The 15,000-nt window shown below is 54.5% G+C and overlaps 4 protein-coding genes across 4 annotated transcripts in view; 1 reads left to right on the plus strand and 3 right to left on the minus strand.

The window, feature by feature from the left end:
* The window catches only part of EMWEY_00017680 (hypothetical protein, conserved), a gene marked incomplete at both ends in the record, with an annotated part of 3,356 nt that extends 2,668 nt beyond the window's left edge, over positions 1-688 (plus strand). Inside the window, one exon of the mRNA XM_013477571.1 lies at positions 1-688. This exon is cut by the window's left edge and continues 181 nt beyond it. Within this exon, the coding sequence (XP_013333025.1) occupies positions 1-688 (688 nt within the window).
* A 34-nt stretch (positions 689-722) lies between these two features.
* On the minus strand, positions 723-5,865 carry EMWEY_00017690 (hypothetical protein; the record flags this gene model as incomplete). Its single annotated transcript, XM_013477572.1, has 2 exons — positions 723-811; positions 1,257-5,865. 2 exons carry the CDS (start codon positions 5,863-5,865, stop codon positions 723-725), a joined length of 4,698 nt encoding a protein of 1,565 aa, XP_013333026.1.
* Positions 5,866-7,348: 1,483 nt separating this feature from the next.
* EMWEY_00017700 (hypothetical protein) lies at positions 7,349-10,923 on the minus strand (the record flags this gene model as incomplete). The annotated part of the gene is made up of 6 exons (XM_013477573.1): positions 7,349-9,246; positions 9,395-9,557; positions 9,924-10,114; positions 10,326-10,486; positions 10,662-10,676; positions 10,892-10,923. The coding sequence occupies 6 exons, from the start codon at positions 10,921-10,923 to the stop codon at positions 7,349-7,351; spliced, it is 2,460 nt and encodes an 819-aa protein (XP_013333027.1).
* Positions 10,924-11,975: 1,052 nt separating this feature from the next.
* Positions 11,976-15,000, minus strand: part of EMWEY_00017710 (hypothetical protein, conserved) — a gene marked incomplete at both ends in the record, with an annotated part of 6,287 nt that continues 3,262 nt past the window's right edge. Inside the window, 6 exons of the mRNA XM_013477574.1 lie at positions 11,976-12,563; positions 12,978-13,226; positions 13,436-13,521; positions 13,694-13,775; positions 13,892-14,101; positions 14,408-14,596. Coding sequence (XP_013333028.1) covers positions 11,976-12,563; positions 12,978-13,226; positions 13,436-13,521; positions 13,694-13,775; positions 13,892-14,101; positions 14,408-14,596 — 1,404 coding nt within the window. The remainder of the gene's footprint in view (positions 12,564-12,977; positions 13,227-13,435; positions 13,522-13,693; positions 13,776-13,891; positions 14,102-14,407; positions 14,597-15,000) is intronic.

A 15,000-nucleotide genomic window follows, 5' to 3' on the forward strand; every position in this document is an offset into this window, starting at 1 on the left:
AAGAGCAGCAGAAGCAGCAGCAGAAGGACTAGAGGTATTTATTGAGGTGCTGCAGATACACCCGACGTTTATTGTGGGGCTTGCATGCTCAGCAACAGCAGCAACTATTGCTTCTCTTGCTGCTGATGGGCATCTTGTTGTTGTAGCCAGAAAGGATGCTGTTGCTGCTGCTGCAGCTGCAGCAGCTGCTGCTGCTGCTGCAGCAGCAGCTGCTGCTGCTCCTGTTAGTGGTGAATTGCCAGCTCAAGCCGCCAGTGCAGCAGAAGAGCCCGCTAGTCAGCAGCAGCAGCAGGAACAGCAGGTTGCTGCTTCGTATTCATCCTCTGGAGAGGGATCTGCTGCTGCTGCACCCGATGCAACAGAAGCAGCAGCAGCAGCAGGTGACGCTTCTTTTGCTGCTGCTTCTAGCGTTGAACCCGCGAAGAAGCGGCAGCACATTTGTGAGCAGCAGCAACTTGCTGCTGATGCTGCTGCTGACTTCGCAGAAGCAGCAGACAGTGCAGCAACAGCAGCAGACAGTGTACCAACAGCAGCAGATAGTGCAGCAGCAGCAGATAATGCAGACACTGCTGCACTCGAGCAGTCACCACCACATCCTGGTGCAGCAGCAGCAGCAGCAGAAGCAGCAGCAGCAGCAGCAGCAGCAGCAGAAGCAGATACAGATGAATCTCTATTTGGACCTTCTTAGCTGAAGAGACACCCCAATTTTGTCTCCTTTAATTTTATTGTTTCTTTTGTTGCTGCTGCTGCTGCTGTTGCTGCTGCTGCTGCTGCACGCAATACAGCATACACAAGCAGGTTGCTACGCCCCCTATAGTGGCACGCGATGCAGGAACAGCAGCAGCAGCAGCTGCTGCTGCTGCTGCAACAACAGAAGGCTCTCCTGCTGCTGTTGCTGCTCAGGCTGTTGCTTTGCTATTTATACAAGCAGGCTTATATTGAGCAACAGCACTAGCAGCAGCAGCAGCAGCAACAAGTGCTGCTGCTGCGGACATGTAGGAGCAGCACCCCACAGCAAGCTTACTAGAAGCATACAGCGTGAGGCTGTTGTTGTTGCTGCTGCTGCTGCCTATAAAAATAGCAACTGCTGCTGCTGCTGCTGCTTCGCAAACAGCAACTGCTGCTGCTTATGGGCTAAGCAAGCGCTTGCTTGCAGCAGCAGCTGCTGCTGCAGATACCGCTGCCTCGGCAGCAACAGCAGCTGGTGCTGCACATACCGCTGCCTCGGCAGCAGCAACAGCCTGTGCTGCCCTGACGAAGGAGTTGCTGCTCGGCCTGTTGCTGCAGTAGCTGCAGCAGCAGCTGCTGTTGTTGTTGCTGTTGCTTCATGGTCTGTGAGCACATAGGTGCAGTTGCAGCGCAGGGGCTACGTGGGGTGTGTTGCTGCTGCTGCTGCTGCTGCAAGTCTGCTGCTTGCTGCACCAGCTCGAAGCGCTGCTGCCGAATGCATGAACCATCAGGTGTTACTGCAGCAACAGCAGCAGCAGCAGCAGCAGCAGCAGGCATTTGTACTGGCCGTGCAGCAACAGCAGCAGCAGCAGCAGGGTTTGTGTAATGGCTGCTGCCGCTTCCTCCCAGCAGCAGGAAGTTCTTGTGTTGGCTGTCCTGCTGCTGCTGCTGCAGCAAGCAGAACTGCTGCTGCTGCAGTGTTAGCGGGGGGGCATCTAGTGTCTCCGTGTTGCAGTGCTGCTGCCTCCTCTGCAAATCGTGTAGCAGTTGCTGCTGCTGCTGCTGCAGGTGCTGCTGCTGTTGCTGCAGGTGCTGCTGCTGCTTCTGTTGGTCAGATTCATGTGGGTTTATTCTGCTGCAGCCACCGCAGTAGCTGCAACTGCTGCGTAGAATTTCTTGTTGCTGCTGCTGCTGGTGGTCCTGTCCCTGCATGCAACGGTTGCTGCTGCAGCAGCTGCCCCCCCAGCAGCTCCAAGGACGATGGTTGGCTGCCGCTGCTGCATGTGGCGTCGCTGCTGCATGAGGTGTTGCTGCAATAGCAAGTACTTGGGGCTTGCTTTGCATGCGCCTGGGTGTGCTGGCAGCAGTCGTGCACGCTCCTGCTGCTGTGCAGCACGGCTGCTGCTGCGGCTGCATCGGCCGTGGGGTGCTGCAGCAGCACGGCGTAGCGGCGACGCCATTATCCGTGAGTGCAGCAACAGCATAACCACAGTGCTGCTGCTGCTGCTGCTGCTGATTTCGCTGCAGCGGGGGCTGCTGTCTACATGCAGATGTCTGGCTCTGGAGCAGCTGCAGCTGCTGCTGTAGAAGCAGCTGCTGCTGTAGGATCTGCTGCTGCAAGAGCTGCTGCTCCTGCCGGTCGGTGGGGAAGCAGCAAGGGGGGTGTCTGTGTAGGTTGTCAGCCGGCTGCTGTGTTGCTGCTGCTGCTGCTGCTGCTGCAAGTGCTGCTGGTGTACTTCTATAAAAGCTATTCATTGTCTCTCCTATAAGCGGGTTGTAATTAACTGCCCCGCAGCTGCAGCACCAAGCACCTTCCTGTTGCTGCTGCTGCTGCAGTTGCTGCTGCTCCTGCTGCTGTGGCTGCTGCTGCTGATGCTGATGAGCTGCTACACGACCCTCGGCTCCCTCCTGCAACGACCCCAAGGAAGAGACACTTGGAGTTTGCGGGAGCAGCTGCTGCGGCATTTGCTGCTGCTCGTGCTGCTGAGCTTGCTGCTGCTGCTGCTGCTGGGGTACTTGCTGCAGCATTTGCATATCCCCGCAGGTGCACCTGCCGTTGCTGCTGCTGCTGCCACTTCCTGTGCTGCACTCGTCCTGTGTCTCCTTCCCTGCCTGTTTGTGCTGCTGCTGTCGGCTATCGCTCTTCTGCTGCTGCTGCTGCAGTTGCTGCTGGAGAGTCTGTGCAGTGCATGCACCCTCCTGCTGCGGTTGTTCTCCTGCTGCAGTTATCTGCTCTTGCTGCTGCTGATGTTGCTGCTGTTGCTGCTGCTCATGCGGAGCCGGTTCTTGTTGTTCGTTGTGTTCCTGCTGGTGCTGTTGCTGCTGCTGCGCGTGCTGCTGCCCTTGAAGGCTCAGCAACTGCAGCTGCTGCTGCAGCAGCTGCTGCTGCTGCAGTTGCAGCTGGTCCCGTTTGTGCAGTTGTAGGTGTTGCTGCAGTAATTGCTGCTGCAGCTGGCCTTGCATCTGAAGCTGCTGCTGATGCTGCTGCAGCAGCATCCATTGCTGCTGTAGCAGGGAATGCTGCTGCTGCTGCTGCAGTCGCTGCTGCAGCCGCTGCTGCTTTGCCCTCTGGATCCGCCTAGGGGATATATCCCCTCTATATTGTTGCTGCTGCTGGTGCTCATGCTGCTGCATGTCCTGCTGCTGCTGCTGCTGCTGCAGCGTTTGATGATGTTGCAACTCCTGCTGCTGCTGCAGGGGTTCCATATGGTGATGCTGCAGCCGCTGCTGCTGATGCAGAGAGTGCTGCTGCTGCAGAGCGTGCTGCTGCTGCAGCGAAGCAGCAATATGCCCGTGCTCTTCGCACAAGGGAAGCAGCACCACGTCGTCGCTTCCTTGGTGCAGCAGCATCTGCTGCTGGTGCTTCTGCATAACTTGCTGCTGCTGCAGCTGCTGTTGTTGTTGTTGCTGCTGCTGCTGCATGCACCTCTCTGTCAGGTGTTTTCCACTCTGTTGCTGCAGCAGCAAGTCAGAGTAGCTGCAGCTCTTCCCGTGCTGCTGGTTCATGAGCGAAAGTGCCTGCTGCTGCTGCTGCTGCAGTTCCTGCTGTTGCTGCTGCAGTTCCCGCTGCTGCTGCTGCAAAGCTTCGTATCGCTGCAACAGTTGTAGTTGCTGCAGCTCTGCTTCTTCTTGCTGCAGACGGAGCTCCTGTTCAGCTTGTTCCTGCTGCAGCAGCAGGTGCTGCTCCATTGTCGCTTGCTGCAGCAGCTGCTGCTGCTCAAGTGTTTCTTGCTGCAGCAACTCCTCCCCCTGTAACGCGGCAGCCTCATGCGCCCACTGCTGCTCCAACTGCTGCAGCAAGCCTGCTTGCTGCTGCTGCTGCAGCAACTTCCTCTTTGCTGCAAAGACACCCGCCCCTATGGAGTCGCCTCGTGCTGGTACTGCTGCTGCTGCTGCTGCTGCTGATGGCTTATCAGACGAGGCAGCAGCAACGGGGGGATCGCAACAGCATAGTTCCTCCCGCACTTGTGGGGTACTAGCACGAGTAGCAGCAGCAGCTGCTGCTGCCGCTGCTGCTCCTGTTGATCCTGCTGCTCCTGAATGCTCCCATCTTGTGCTCTGCTGCTGCCAGCTGCTGCAGCTGCTGTTGCTCAGAGGAAATGAAAGAGAGCGACGCGGCCACATACTGGCAAGAGGCTGCTGCTGCTCTACCTGTAGCTGCTGTAGCTGCTGGTGCTGCTGCTGCTGCAGTTCAGTATGGGCAGCAGGAGCAGCAGCAGCACGATTGGCTTCCTCATTGGCTATACTCAGAGAAGTGTTTTGGTGTTGGTAGGCAACTTGCAGCATCTGCAGCTGATCCTCCTCTTGCTGCTGCTCCTGTTGCTGCTGCTGCTGCTCCTGTTGCTGCTGTTGCTGTTCTGTTTGCTGCTGCTGCTGCAGTTGTTCCGATAGTTGCTCCATAGAATGCATGCGGATGCCGTCTTCTAGCAGCTGATCAAGAAGCATCTGCTGCTTGAGTGTCTGCTCTTGCTGCTGCTGCTGCAGTTGCTGCTGCATCTGCTGCCCAAGGGGTCCGTTCTGCTGCTGCACTTGCTGCTGCATTTGCTGCTGCACTTGCTGTTGCGCCTCGTGCGCGTGCTGCTGTTGATGAAGGCGCAAATACTCCTCTTGCTGCTGCTTCAGGAGCTCCAGCTGTTCTTGCTGCTGCTGCTGCCAAGCTCTTTGCTGCTCCTGAGAATCCATTACCAGCTGCTGCTGCTGCTGCATCATCTCCTGCTGCTGCTGCATTATCTGCTGCTGCTGCTGCAGCTTCTCTGCGTATGTTTGCTGCCATTCGTGCTGCTGCTGCTGCTGACCCACCCATTTCTCTTTCTCAAGAAGCAGCTGTTGCTCGAGGTGCTGCAGCTGCTGCAGTTGCTGCTCTTTTGCTTCTTGCTGCATCTGCAGCTGCTGCTCGATAAGACGTTGCTGCTCCTGTTGCTGCTGCTGCTGCTCTTCTATTTTGCATCGCCACTGCATATGTTGATCTATGAGCTCCTGCTGCTGCTGTTGCAGCTGCTGTTGTTGTTGTTGCTGCTGCTGCAGTTGCATAATATACTCTCCCTGCGTTTGCTGTGGCAGATGCTGCAGCGAGTGCTGCCGCAGCAAATGTTGCTGGTGCTGCTGCTGCTGCTGCAGAAGCACTCCACCATGTGTAAGCAACGGTGCTACTTCTTGCTGCCTGTTTCCATTCAGTGTACCTTGCCGCTGCTGCAGCTGCTGCTGTTGCTGCTGCTGCTGCTGCCTATATTTCTGGATACTGCCAATGTGGGGTTTAACGACAGTCCATAGCATCTGCTCTGCATGCAGAGGGTCAGCAGCACCAGCAGCAACAGCAGCAAACGGGCGAACTTCTCCCTCTGACAGCAGCGTAGAACTGTGCTGCAGATAGATTTCTCCAGCACTAGCAGCAGAACCAACAGCAGCAGCAGACGGTGCTGCTGCTGCTGCTGCCAAGGTTGCTTGGTGTGGTGGTAACTGCATTTGCTGCAGCAAAGTGACGCTACCAGGAGAGCCCGACCGTCGGAGGGTTCCCGCTTTTGCTGCTGCTGCTGCTGCTGCTGGTGCTGCAGGGGTGGCGTGTTCTCCAGACGTCGGAGCAGCAGCAGCAGCAGCAGCAGCGTCATCAGCGTAGGACGTTTGCTGAGGGATTGTGCTTGAGGCCGAGCGGAAGAAAGGTGTCTCCATGGCCTCACCTGGCTCTATGTCACCGACCATCGCAGCAGCAGCAGCAGCAGCAGCAGCAGCAGCAACAGATGAAGCGGCGGTAGTAGGGGCAGAAGCAGCAAGAAATAAACTAAAGCAGCAACGGGAGCAACAGAAGCTAATGCAGCAGCAGACCTCTAGCAGCCTCAGAGCGAAGTGCCTGGTGATGCAACACCCTTCTGCTCCTGCTGCTGTTGCTGCTCCTGCTGCAGCAGCTGCTGCTGCTGTCCTAGCCGCCCATGCGGAGGCTCTAGTTCTATGCTTCTCAGAGAGCCTAGTCGACAGTTCTTTCCATTCTGCTGCTGCTGCTGCTGCTGCTGATGCAGTGCTAAGGAGAGTAGCTGCGTATGCTCATCTATGCTTTATTCAATTCAATGCAGCAGCAGCAGCAGCAGTAGCATTAGCAGCAACAGCAGCAACAGCAGCAACAGCAGCAACAGCAGCAACAGCAGCAACAGCAGCGGCAAGAGCAACAGCAGCAGGAAGAGCAGCAGCAGCAGCAGGAGCAAGAGCAACAGCTGAGGAGGTGACCCCTATTGAGGCTGTGCAACAGAGAGGTGGAAGCAGCAGGACAGCAGTTTATATTTAATGATGAAATAAATAATAAAATAAAGTACAAATAAAATATAAAATAAATAAATAAAATAAATAAATAAAATAATATATTATTTGCTGCATGCAGAGGATCGTACTTGCTGCTGTTGTAGCCTTCTGCCCAGCCCGCATGGAAGTGACCCTCTGTTGCTGCTGCTGCTAACGATGCTGTTGCTGCTGTTGCTGCTGTTGTTGCTGCTGCAAAGTATTAACATTTAATTCCTTTAGGGATGCAGCTGCAGCAAGCCCAATGAAGATCTGTCCTGTTAAGTGTTGTCCCTGTTGCCTCTGCTGCTGCTGTTGTTGTTGCTGCTATTGCAGCAGCAGCAGCAGCACCACCACAATAGCAGCAGCAACTGCAACAAACTTAAAAACAGGGGCTTGTGGGGTAGAGTTGCTGCTGTGTACGTACACTCCGCTCGTCCGTGTCCCTGTCTGATTCTTCTATACTCTATTAGATCCAATGCTAAAGGTTTAAGGATTAGGGTTTAGGGTTTAGGGTTTAGGGTTTAGGGTTGGAGGAAAGTTTTCCGTCCCTCATTCCCCTCTCTCACTAAAGATCTCCTTCAATCCAAGGAGATACTGCAGCAGCTTGCTTCTGCTGCACTGCAGCAGCTTGCTGCTGCTGCTAGTCAGCTTTATGTATATACGTGTATATGCTAGCTAACTAGCTGAAGGTCTGCTGCTGCAGCTAACTATATCATGGTAGGCGTAGCTAGCTGCCTAGTGTGAGTAGCTAGCTGGCTAAATACACTGCTAAGAGAGATAGATAGACGGATCGAGCTGCTGCTGCAGTTGCTGCATCTGCATCTGCTGTTGTTGCAACTGTTGCTGCTGCAACTACTGCAACAGCAGCAACCGCAGCAGCAGCAGCAGCTGATGCTGTTGTTGCACCATCACGCTACAGAAACTGCTGCTGCTGCTGCCGTTGCCCTCGGCGCTCGCGCTGCCCGCTTCGATGAGCGTAATGGTGGTGCTGCTGCTGCAAGTGCTGCTGCTGCAAGTGCTGCTGCTGCAAATGCTGCTGCTGCAAGTGCTGCTGCTGCTGCTGGTGTCGGCGATACCCTTCTCCCCTTCGCCTCTGAACAGTGTGTTTCGGAAATGCTTCTTCCTCCTGCTGCTGCTGCAGCAACTGCTGCTGCCGTTGCTGCTGCTGCTCCCTTCTCTCTTTTGCTGCTGCTGTTGCCTCCAGCAGCAGCCTCTCCCCCTGCTGTTGCCACTGCTGCTGAGCAGCTGCTGCTTCCCGGTGCAGCAGCAGCTCTCTCCGCTGTTGTCGCATCACCTCTTCTTCTTCTGCCTGTAGCTGCAGCTGCTGCTGCTCCTGTTGCAGCAGCAGCTGCTGCTGCGGCTGCACGGTAGGGCGGCACCGGCGGTGCTGTCGATGGTATTGCTGCTGCACCTGCTGCTGCTGTAGTTGTTGCTGCCGGAGCTGTTGCTGCTGCAGCTGTTGCTGCTTCTCCCTTCTCCTTTGCCTCCTCTGGTAGTCACGTTGCTGTTGCTGCTCCTCCTCTTCCTCCTGCTGCTGCTGTGGTTGCCATGTTGTGCAAGGAAGCCAAGAGTTGTCTGCTGTACCATATGGCATGTGCTGCTGCTGTTGCTGCTGCTGCTGCAGCAAATATCCCTCCTCTGGCAGGTTCTGCTGCTGTTGCAGCTCCACCTGGTCATGCAGCAGCAGCTGCTGCGAGTCTCCCAGTATCGGCAAGGCGTGTTGCCGTTGCAGCAGCAGCAGCTGCTGCTGCTGCTTATGACGTGTGTGCCCTTGCCTCCTCTGCCGCAGTAGCTGCTGCTGCTGTTCGTCCTGCAGCAGCAGTTCGTGCTGCACCGGCACGTCGTCTTGTTCTAGCTGCTGCTGCTCTTCGAGCAGCAGGCAGGATTGCTGCTGCTGAAGAAGCAGAGTCTGGTGCTTCTGCTGCTGCTGCTGCTGCAGTTGCTGATGCTGCCGCTGCCGTTTGTGTTTTCTCCCTCCTTTAAGGGGCTGTTGGTGCTGCAGCAGGCTCTGCTGCTTCTGCTGCCCCGATGCAGCAGCGTGTGCTGCTGTGGGTGCTGCTGCTGCTGTTGCTGCTGCTTCTGATGCTGGCCTCCACTCCGGCAGCTCTTGCTGCTGCTGCACCCACGGCTTGTCCTGCATGCAGTTGTGCTGCTCAGAGTAGCAGAAGCTGCGGCTGATGCTGCTCTTCCTGCTGCTGCTGTTGCTTCTTCCTCTGCTGCTGCTGCCCACGCTGCGGCTGCTGCATGCATAAGATGCTCCTTGCTGCAGTTGAAACTCAAGGGTAGAAGAGCGCAGTTGTTGCTGCCGCTGCTGCTGCCGCTGCTGCTGCTGCCTCTGCTGCTCTGCGGTATACAACCTGTGTATGTTGTTGCGTCCGTACACTGCCCTTTGCTGCAGTTGCTGCAAGCTTTCTTGCCGTTGCTGTTGCTGCTGCTGCAGCTTCTGTTGCTGCCGCTTGTGTGGCTTACTACCAGTGTCGCGAAAGCTAAAAGGATATGCAACTGCTTTGGGGTCTCCTGCTGCTGCTGCTGCTGCTGCTGCTGTTGCTGCCTCATGTGTTGCACCTGTATCTGCTGCAGATTCGAGGCTGTTCCTGCTGCTGCTGCTGTTGCTGCTGTTAATTGTCTGAAGGGTACATTCACTACCATCTAGAGGCGTATAGACACCAGAAGCACACAACGTTGCTGCTGCTGCTGGTGTTGCTGCTATAGGAGCAGCAGCAGCACCAGCAACAGCAGCAGCAGCAGCATCAAATCTGCTGTCCTCCGCATCTAAAACAGATTGGGGTGATTGAAGCTCTTGGGGTGTGCCTGCGCAACACAAACCCTAAACCCTAAACCCTAAACCCTAAACCCTAGACCGTTGCCCGTAAAAGGATAGAGAATAGGGAATCCACCCAACACAGACAGGCAGCAGCAGCAGCAGCAGCAGCGGCAGCAGCAGCAACAACAAACTGACTTGCTGAGCTCGTCTCAGTAGCAACATGCTGAGAAAGTTGCTGCAGCTCAGGCTGAGTCTCTTCAAGTTGCTGCTTTTCTGCTGCTGCTGCTGCTGCTGCTGCCTCGTTGCGCTGGTTCAGCAGCTCCTGCAGCGATGGTGGCACCTCCAACTCTTCGTGCTCCTGCAGAAGCAGAAGCAGCAGCAGCAACAGCAACAGCAACAGTAGCAGCAGCAGGAAAAACACAAGAAACCTCCTGCAACCAACAGTTTACCACAAGCATAAGCAGCAGCAGCAACAGCAGCAGCAACAGCAACAGCAGCAACAGCAGCAGCAGCAGCAGCAGCACAATGAGTGCCTGCCTTGATAAGATTGGTTAGCAAGTCTGCAAGAGAGTCTTCTGGGCTTAAAGGCAAAACCTCTGGAGGTCTGCTGCTCCACTCCTGCGGCAGCGCAGCAATCTAAGGCAACAGCAGCAGCAGCAGCAGCAACAACAGCAAAAGCAGCAGCAACAGCACACGCAGAAGCAGCAGCAAAGGCACGAGCTACAAGATGTTCCTTGAAGACGTCACGTCCTAGGACAGCAACTTCAGCAGCAGCAGCAACAACAACAGCAGCAGCAACAGCTGCAGCAGCACCAACAGCAGCAGCAGCAGCAGCAGCAGCAGCAGCAGGAACAACAACACAGGCCTCGGCAGTACCACTTGGAGTTGAAATTGTTGAAAGACGAGCGGCAAGGCCTGCAGTATAATATAACGAGCAGCAGCGGCAGCAGCAGCAGCAGCAGCAGGCACTCCAACTGCAGCAACAGCAGCAGCAACAGCAGCAAAAACAGAAGATATTGCATCCGCAGCGAGAGAAGCAGCAGCAGCAGCAGCAGCAGCAGTAGCAGTAGCAGGCAGCAGTGTCTAGCTTAAAATAGACAGCGTCAAGGAGAAAGCAAAGACATACTACCTTCCTTCTGCTGCTCCTGCTGCTGCTCTTGCTGCTGGTCGTCCTGCTGCTGCTGCTGTAGATGCGTCTCTCCCTGCTGCTGCTGCTGCTGCTGCTGCTCATGTTGCAGGATAAAGGCAATGGGGAGGGGAAGAGAATCATCTGTACAATCTGCTTGTCTTAGAAAACGTACAGCCACAATCCTCTGCAACAGCAGCAGCAGCAGCAGCAGCAGCAGCAGCCATAGTACCAACTGCTGAGAAGAAAGGGAGAGAGCTGCATATCTGTCAGCAGCAGCACCAACAACAGCAGCAACAGCAACAACAGCAACAGCAACAGCAACAAATGACGTACCTGGCAGGGGCCCACCTAAGACGCATGCAGACACACAGAAGCAGCAGCTGCTGCTGCTGCAGTTGCTACAAGAGTTGCACTGTACCAGCAGCAGCAAAGGCACCAAAGGCAGCAGCAGCGGCGGAAACAGCAGCGGCAGCAAAGATAGAAGTAGCTGAAAAAGAATAACAACAGCAGCAACTGCAACTGTTGCAGCAGCAGCAGCAGCAGCAGCAGCAGCAGCGGCTTACTGGGGAGAAGAGGACATCCCATGGGGAGGCATCGCTGGAGTGTTGCTGCCACTGAATCTTGGGGAAGGCAGCCTGCAGCAGCAACAGGCAGCAGCAGCAGCAACAACAACAACAGCAGCAGCAAGAGTAGTTGCATCTTCCTTCTACCTTTGTCTCGGGCTATCAACTGGTTAAACTATGGGTGTTAGATCCGTTACTTCATGTCTAGGGTTTAGGGTTTAGGGTTTAGGGTTTAGGGTTTAGGGTTTAGGGTTTATGTGTTACTTGTATATCTTTGGAGTGTTTTGGGTGTTTAGCACAAAACCATACAGAGAGGGAACCCCTCATCTTATATATTTGCTGCAGCAGCAGCAGCAGCAGCAGCAAATATTGCTGCTGCTGCTGTTGCTGCTGCTGTTGTTGTTGCAGTGGCTGCAGTTGCCGCTGCTGCTGCTGCTGCTGCTGCTGTCGGCTGCGGCTGGTTGGGGGCTGTCGAACCACTGGTCTCCTGAGGCGGCGGTGCAGCCGCCGCCAACGCAGCAGCAGCAGCAGCTGCTGCTGCTGCTGCTGCTGCTGCAGTGTATATTTTTATATAAATTGATGTAAAAAAGTTTAAATAATTAATTTAATTAAACAAAAATAAATATTTAGGTGTCCAGCAGCAACTACACCCATACACCTGCTGCTGCTGCTGCTGCAGTTACTGCTGCTGTTATTACGACTGGCGTTGCTGTTGCTGCATCTCTCTGCATGCAGCAGCAGCAGCAGCACCTACATCCTCTTAGCCTATAAGATCTGCTGTCGCCTCTGCTGCTGCCTCTGCTGCAGCTATGTACAGCAGCAAGTAGGGAGATTCTCCATAGCAGCAGCACGGTGTGTCTTCCCTCCGTACAACAGCAACTTAACGCAGCAGCAGCAGCAGCAGAAGCAGTTCTAGCAACTTCTTCCACATATAGTGTACAACAGGAGCAGCAACAGCAGCAACAGCAACAGCAGCAGCAGCAGCAGCAGCACAACCTTAAACCGTGGAACACTAGCTGCTGCTCATCAAATAACTAGAAACAAGCTGCAGCCGCAGCAGCAGCTGCTGCTGCTGCTGCAGCACTTAAAATGCGTCTTTTTCTGTGTCTTGCTGCAGCAGCCCGAGGGCAGCAACAAGCAGTTCTTTGTCTGAAGGAAGCTGCTGCTGCTGCTGCTGCTGCTGCTGCAGCTGCTGCTCTATAGTGTACGTACACCCAACTCTAAGCGCTGTAGTAGCAGCAGCAACAACAGCAGCAAAAGGAACAGCAGCAGACTCCTCCACCGCCACCACTGCAGCAGCAGCAGGTGGAGGAGCAGCAGCAGGTGCGGCAACAGCTCCTGCTGTTCCTGCTGTTGCTGCTGCTGCTGCTGCTGTTTCTTCTGTTGTTTCCTTACAGCTTCTTAAGTAAGCAGCAGCAGATAGCAGCAGCTGCTCATCACTAAGACCAACTAGCTGCTGCAGCCCTATGCTGCTGCTTGCATGCACCCGCTGCAGCACATGAATTGCTGCTAGCAGCGGTGGCACAGACGTGCAAGTAGTCTGCTGCTGCTGCTGCTGCATCTGCTGCTGCTGCTGCTGGTGATTTTGTTGTTGACTAAACTGTGTATATTGTTGCTGTTGCTGCAATTTCTGCTGCATAACCTGCTGCTGCTGCTGCTGCTGCAGTTGCTGCTGCAACACAGCTTGTTCAGCAAGTAAGTGTGGGGTAGATAGAGACAATAATCTCCTTATCTTACCTAGCAGCAAACTGTCTCCTTTTAGGTGTATATGCAGCTGTGAATAAGTAACAGATAAACATCCTTCTGTCTCCGCTAAGCAGCAAGCTAGTGCAGCACGTTGCTGCTCTGTTCTTGCTGCACTTAGACATACTGCAGCAACAGTACCCTGCAGCACACCAGCACCAGCACCAGCAGCAACAGCAGCAGCAATGAAGGAGAAGCAGCATAAGAGTAGCAGCAAACGGGAGAAAAAAAGGAGCTGCAGGAGCAGCAGCAGCAACAACTGCAGCAGCAACTAGTGCGTAAACATATGCAACACTAGCAAGTGCAGCAGCAGCAGCAGCCGCAGCAGCAGCAGGAGATGTACCTGCAGCAGATGGACGCATGCACTCTTAGCTTCTATATCGCTAAGAGGGGGAGGCAGCAAAGATAAGTATTGCTGCTTGAGGTGCAGCACAGCCCTCTCTAGCATACGCATGCAGCGTAACTCCTGCTGCTGCTGCTGCTGCTGCTGCTGCTGCTCTAGCTGCTGCACCTCTATAGGCAGCACAGCAAATACTTGCTGATATATTTCTGTTAAGGGAGGACCTAAGAACCATTGCTGCATTAATGACCTCTGAAATAACATAACACACAAACCCTAAACCCTAAACCCTAAACCCTAAACCCTAAACACTAAACCCTAAACCCTAGAGGGAGGGGGAGTGTAGCCCTGTCGCGGATTATTCAAACCCTCATTCGTAGACCATAAACCCTAAACCCTAAAAAAACACTAAACATTATACATAAACCCTAAACCCTAAACCCTAAACCCTAAACCCTAACCTTAACAAACTCCATATCCTTAAAGGAATTGAGACACTGCAGCACTGCTGCTGCTGCTCCTTCGGGGGTGTTTGGTCCCTTTTGAGCTGTACGTACACCGCAAAATGCATGCAGCAACAGCAGCAGCAGCTAAATAGAAGAAAGAGAAGGCATAATAGAACAAACGCACAAGTAGCAGCAGCAAATACAGCAGCAGCAACGAGAGCAGCAGCAGCAGCACCAAGTGCAGCAGCAGCAGCATCAAGTGCAGAAGCCTACCGGCTTGTTTTGTGCGCTGCAGCAGCAAAGAAAAAAGGCTGTAGCTCCTAGCCAAAGAAAGCCGAGCAGCAGCGGCACTCCGCTGCAGCAACAGCAGCAGCAGCAGCAGCAGCAGCAGCACATATTAAGGCAAAAGCCATCAAGGGAAACAAAGCGACACAACAAGCACAAGCTAGCCAGAGCTAAACTGAATAATACAACGCTGCTGCTGCTGCTGCTACTACTGCTGCTGCTGCGGTTTCTGCTGCTGCTGCTGCTGCGGTTTCCTGCTGCTGCTGCTGCTGCTGCACTTACGTTATGCTGCAGGGTCTCATGAAAGAGAGAGGAAGGCTCTGCTGCTGCAGGAGGGATTTGTAGGACACAAAGCCAAACAAATAAACCTAGAGAACTGTCGCATGCAGCAGACACCTGCAGCAGCAGCAGCAGCAGCAGCACACAGCACGGCAGCAGCAGAACATGTAGATGAAGAAGCAGCAGCAAGGCGCAGATATAAACGCAACGACAAACTGAGGAAGCAGCAAGAGGTTGCAACGCAGCAGCAAGTGCTGCTGCTGCAGCTGCTGCTTCCGCTACTGTTGCTGTCGTTGCTGCTGCTCATCGCCAGTGAAGGCAGAAGTAACAGCAGCAGCAGCAACAGCAGCAACAACAACAACTACTACTACTACGACTACAGCAGCAGCAGCAGCAGCAGCAACAGGAGGGCTGTATTCATACCTCCTGCAGCAGCATGTCTCCTGCTAATTGAGAAGCAGCAAGATGCTGCAGCAGCTGACGCAAGAAGGCACGGAGGTCTCCTGCTGTTGGTAGTATGCTGCTGCTGCTGCTGTTGCTGCGTATCTTATGCAGCAAGATGTTGTTGGTTATATGCTGCTGCTGCTGCTGCTGCTGCACGTGCTGCGCTAACTGCAGCAAATCAGCAGTAAATAGCAGCTGCAGCGTGTCTTCTTGGATGCAGCAGATGCGCTGCCTATACACCCCAATTAAATCCCCTATACTTCTCATTAGCTGTGTCTCCTGAGAGTTTGCTGCAGCAGCAGCAGCAGCAGCAACAGCAACAGTAGCAGCAGAAGCACAGGGGATGAGCGCTCTCTCTCACCCATATTGCAGCAACAGCAACAGCAGCAGCAAGACCAGCAGCAAATGCAACAGCAACCGCAGCAACAGCAACAGCAGCAACAGCAGCAGCAGGAGCGTTGCCTTACTAAGAGGAGGGAGGGGTGCCCCTGCAGCTTCTGCTTTTCTCCATCGCAGCAAGAAGGACTGCAGCAGCAGCAGCAGCAGCGGGCAGCAATCAACAAGACACCAAG

This window comes from Eimeria maxima, genomic scaffold (assembly GCF_000499605.1).
Source record: "Eimeria maxima Weybridge genomic scaffold, Emw_scaff148, whole genome shotgun sequence".
Classification (NCBI taxonomy): Eukaryota; Apicomplexa; class Conoidasida; order Eucoccidiorida; family Eimeriidae; genus Eimeria; species Eimeria maxima.